General features: G+C 42.7%; 1 protein-coding gene across 1 annotated transcript in view; it reads left to right on the forward strand.

Annotated features, from left to right (window-relative positions):
* The first annotated feature begins 282 nt into the window (after positions 1-282).
* Positions 283-4,376, forward strand: part of stx17 (syntaxin 17) — a 10,897-nt gene continuing 6,803 nt past the window's right edge. Inside the window, exons 1-3 of the mRNA XM_080857927.1 lie at positions 283-596; positions 717-907; positions 2,915-2,980. Of these exons, the coding sequence (XP_080714053.1) occupies positions 785-907; positions 2,915-2,980 (189 nt within the window). The 5' untranslated portion in view covers positions 283-596; positions 717-784. The remainder of the gene's footprint in view (positions 597-716; positions 908-2,914; positions 2,981-4,376) is intronic.

Below are 4,376 nucleotides of genomic sequence, written 5' to 3' on the forward strand. Positions count from 1 at the left end.
AGGAAGTAAGCTCCAGTTCATTGCTATTTGAAGAATTCATGACTAATTAATTATTTCAACTGGGGTGTATAGCGTTAAATATTAATTACAATAATCGCTCGGTTAATAAAACATGAAATAAATAATCAACAGAATAGTAACTGGCAGTTAGACTACGAACTTCTAAAACCTTGTTCGCGTGAGCTACCGCTTCCAAATTGGTATCGCCACCCTTAAGAATTATGTTGCAGATTTTTCGTCGGAGACATTTCACTGGTGCACATTCCGGAAAAAACAGGATTGTTTACTAACACGTCCATGAACACGTTGCTGTTAGTTGCCTGTAACTTATTCCAGAAGATAATAGAGACATCTTCTCATTTCAGTCAGTTGATTTGTCGTTTCTTGTAGTATTTCAACCGACTGTCACTCGTTTGTATGGTTGTTCTTGCCCAGCTATTTGTAGGGTCATGTGAGTAAATGTCCCGCCGTGGACCCATCTACAAGCTAACGTTAGCAAGTCCTATGCTCTCTCCCAGGCTGGCATATTCTCATATATGCTCTCACTAGTCAAACAACCATAACCAACTTGTTTGCAGCTGCTATCTGCGACGAAGGTATCATTATAAAGTTGTTTTTCATTCCCCTTCTACCAATACTTAGGCCTGTATGGCGTATTAGGATCTTCAACCAAATTGACTGTTGTTGTGAGCCAATGTTGTTTTCAATTTCACAAGACGATTAGCATGATAGCAAGATCATTGTCCTGACACTGCAGTAAGAGTAGAGGCGAAAGTTTGCTACTATGTCGGAGGGAACAGGCAAACTGCCGCTCAAGCGTCTGGAACAGCCCATCCATAAATTCACCAAAGTGGTCATTCCTACCGATCTGCAGAGACTTCAGCAACATCAACACAATATAGAAAAGGTACGCACATATTCATAACCTTTCAAACAGTCTCCGACTTGAACATGAATTATAGAAGTATACTATGAGCAGACTACATACAGTCGTGGCCAAAAGTTTAGAGGATGACACAAATATGCATTTTCACAAAGTTTGCGGCTTCAGTGTCTTTAGATATTTTTGTCAGATGTTACTATGGAAGACGTATAAAACAAACATTTAATAAGTGTCACTGGCTTTTATTGGCAATTACATGAAAAAAGTCAATATGTGCAGTTTTGACCCTTCTTTTTCAAGACCTCTTCAATCCGCCCAAGCATGCTGTCAATTAACTTCTGGGCCACATCCGGACTGATGGCAGCCCATTCTTGCATAATCAATGCTTGGAGTTTGTCAGAAATATATTTTTTTTGTTTGTCTACCCGCCTCTTGAGGATTGACCACAAGTTCTCAATGGGATTAAGGTCTGGGGAGTTTCCTGGCCAATGGACCCAAAATATCAATGTTTTGTTCCCCGAGCCACTTAGTTATCACTTTTGCCTTATGGCAAGGTGCTCCATCATGCTGGGAAATGATGGAGCTTATAATTGCCAATAAAAGCCTTTGAAAACGTATTAAATGCTTGTAATTATACTTCAGTCTTCCAAAGTAACATCTGACAAAAATATCTTAAGACACTGAAGCAGCAAACTTTGTGAAAATGTAAATTTGTGTCTTTCTCAAAACTTTTGGCCACGACTGTAGACTCCAGTACGGACACATTCTAGGACAGTGACCTTGTGACCTTAAGAAATAGCTATACAAATGTGTACTGACTAGCAAAAACTCCCACCCAAAGATAACAGCAACAAATGCTCAACTGCAGGGATGATATCAAGTAGCCTAGTGATTACAACACTGGCTATGATGCACATTCACATAAACATGAAAATGGATAATTCAATATGTATCCAACACTAATAGATGCTAGAATGATAGAAGCAGCCTTACAGCTGAATGATAGAAGCAACACAAGTTTTGGCAGAACACACTGACCTAAACCCTGACATTAACACAGACTGAAGCTGTTAGGCATATAGTTAAAAGTTGCTACTCTGTACATTTTATTTAAGAAATGTCAAATGCCGCATAAACGATGTGCCATAGACAGCAATGTCAAAGCTAGCGGTGGGAGCATCTGTTGGCTGTTGTAAGGGTTAGGGAAAGCATGAGGTTGACTTCAGTTTCCTGCCCCGTGGAGAGCTGATCTAATCGCTGTGGATGTGGGGGATAGCTCTGACATCAGCAAAGCTAACCGCAACCAGAAGAAGAGCACCCTGCCTTAGGCCAGAGGATTGTGAAAGGACGAGGAAGCTTCACATGCATACTTTACTCCATGATGAAGGGAACTGAGGGGACACCAATAATAACACATTCACATCACACATCACACATCACACATCACACGTCACACATGGTGACGGTGGCCAGGGAAGAGACCTGTCCATGGGAGAGGGAAAGAAGGTGAGGAAAGACAGTTAAAGCACAAGCTGCTAATTCATCTCTACTCAAATGGATCCGGTTTCAAACTCAAATACATTCTAAGCAACACTCAAACAGTCTGACTTCATTTAAGGTTAAGTCCAATTTGTAATATTACCCACTTTACATTGTTTTGTTAAATTATCAATAGGTCTCAATGTTCTTGTTGGACATCTGTCAATCAAGGACCACAGTCAACTGTTGAGTCAGGGTTTTGAGTACACTCTGACTGCCTCTCTGCTGACTGATTGATCATATCAGACCTCAATACCACACAATAGAGATGTATGGACACGTTTCACATATGCTGCTATTTATAGATCAATAGATTACTTGGCTGGAATAGTGTCCCATAGATTATAGAGCATGAAGTGGAATCTGTTTTAGACACACAGGCTGTCTCATTCATTAATAACATTCTTTCTCTGTGCTGCACAAACACACACATACACACACACACACACACACTCACACACACACTTTGTATTTACTGTGGTTCCTTTTCAGTTTCAGAGCGGCCAACAATGGGACAGGCTCCACCAGGAACACATCCACTCCAGCCGCACCGTTCAGGTCAGAGACACGTGCGGACGGTGCACACACACACACACACACAAGCTAATTCAAGAAATAATGAAGGGTTGTGTAAGTCAGTACCAAGCCTTTAATGCACAAAGCACACTTAAAGACTTAATATGTTGTGAAACATGTAAATATTCTGAAGGTGTTGGATGTGTGAAGGTGTAGGGTCTCCACTGGAGAGTCCGTGTGAGGGGTGTCTGCACATGAGTGCGTGTGTGCGTTTGTGACCCCGGCACACCTTTGGCCTGGTGGGACTTCTGAGAGCTTTCTTGTGTCTGTCGCGTTGGGTGTGTGTGTATGAGTGTGGAGGAGTGTTTCTGTGTCTTTGTGACGGACAATACACTGCCTTAGAGACACAGCAGACATTGTTTAAGTGCATCTCCTGGGTCGGGTGGTGGGGGGAAGCCAAGAGAACACAAGAAAGAGAACAACAGAGCGATGGAAAGAGTTTGAAGGATTTTTAGAGACGGACAGCACCAAGTCAAGACAAAGACTATTCCAACTCTAATGCAGCAAAAGCACTAAGGAAGAGAGAGTGCATTTTGGAAATGTCTCTAGTATGTTTCTATGGTTTTCTATTTATAGATAATTGTAGATATGTGTGGTGTGTGTTTCGGTGTGGCTTTATGAGAATAACTGTGTTTATAAGTAGCTGTGAGATCACATATAAATGTTAGTGTAGTCCTGCGTGTGTGTTACTGCATTATGGTGTTTGGAAACATGGATGTTTGTCCATAATTAGGCTGAGCTGTTAATAAGCCCAGTGGAGGGAGACCTCCAATTGACCTCTGACCTTAGGGTGTGTCTGCCTGAGGCGCAGCCATTGATTTGAAAGAGTTTAGGTTTCTGTGTGTGTTTGTGTGTGTGTGTGTGTGTGTGTGTGTGTGTGTGTGTGTGTGTGTGTGTGTGTGTGTGTGTGTGCGTGTGCGTGCGTGTGCGTGTGTGTTTGTGAAGAACCTGTTCAAGGCTTATCTACCTGGAGAAACCCTCGGCCAATTGCACCCACCGCCACTGCGTTGCCGTACACTTACTCTACCCCATACCCTATGCTAGCATTTATCTACAATATACATTATTGCCACCACTGAAATGTTTCTCTGTCCCTACATCCCTTACCCCTGTAACAGTAACCCTATTAGTACAGTAAACTGGTCTTGCCTGTATCATGTATTTACCACCGGATGTCTGTATACATACTATGTCCAGCGACCAAATGCTGGCTGTGTACAACCCCTGTTGCTTCCTTTCCCCTTCTGCCACACAACCCTCCCCCTTCCCCCCTTCCCATCTCCACCCGGCCGACCTCCATCAGATGGGTCCCCCCTTATGTGCCGTGGTTCTGCTTAAGGTTTCTTCCTGCTTAACAGGGAGTTTTTTCTAGCCCCTG

Source organism: Sprattus sprattus (assembly GCF_963457725.1).
Source record: "Sprattus sprattus genome assembly, chromosome: 19".
Taxonomy (NCBI): Eukaryota; Metazoa; Chordata; class Actinopteri; order Clupeiformes; family Clupeidae; genus Sprattus; species Sprattus sprattus.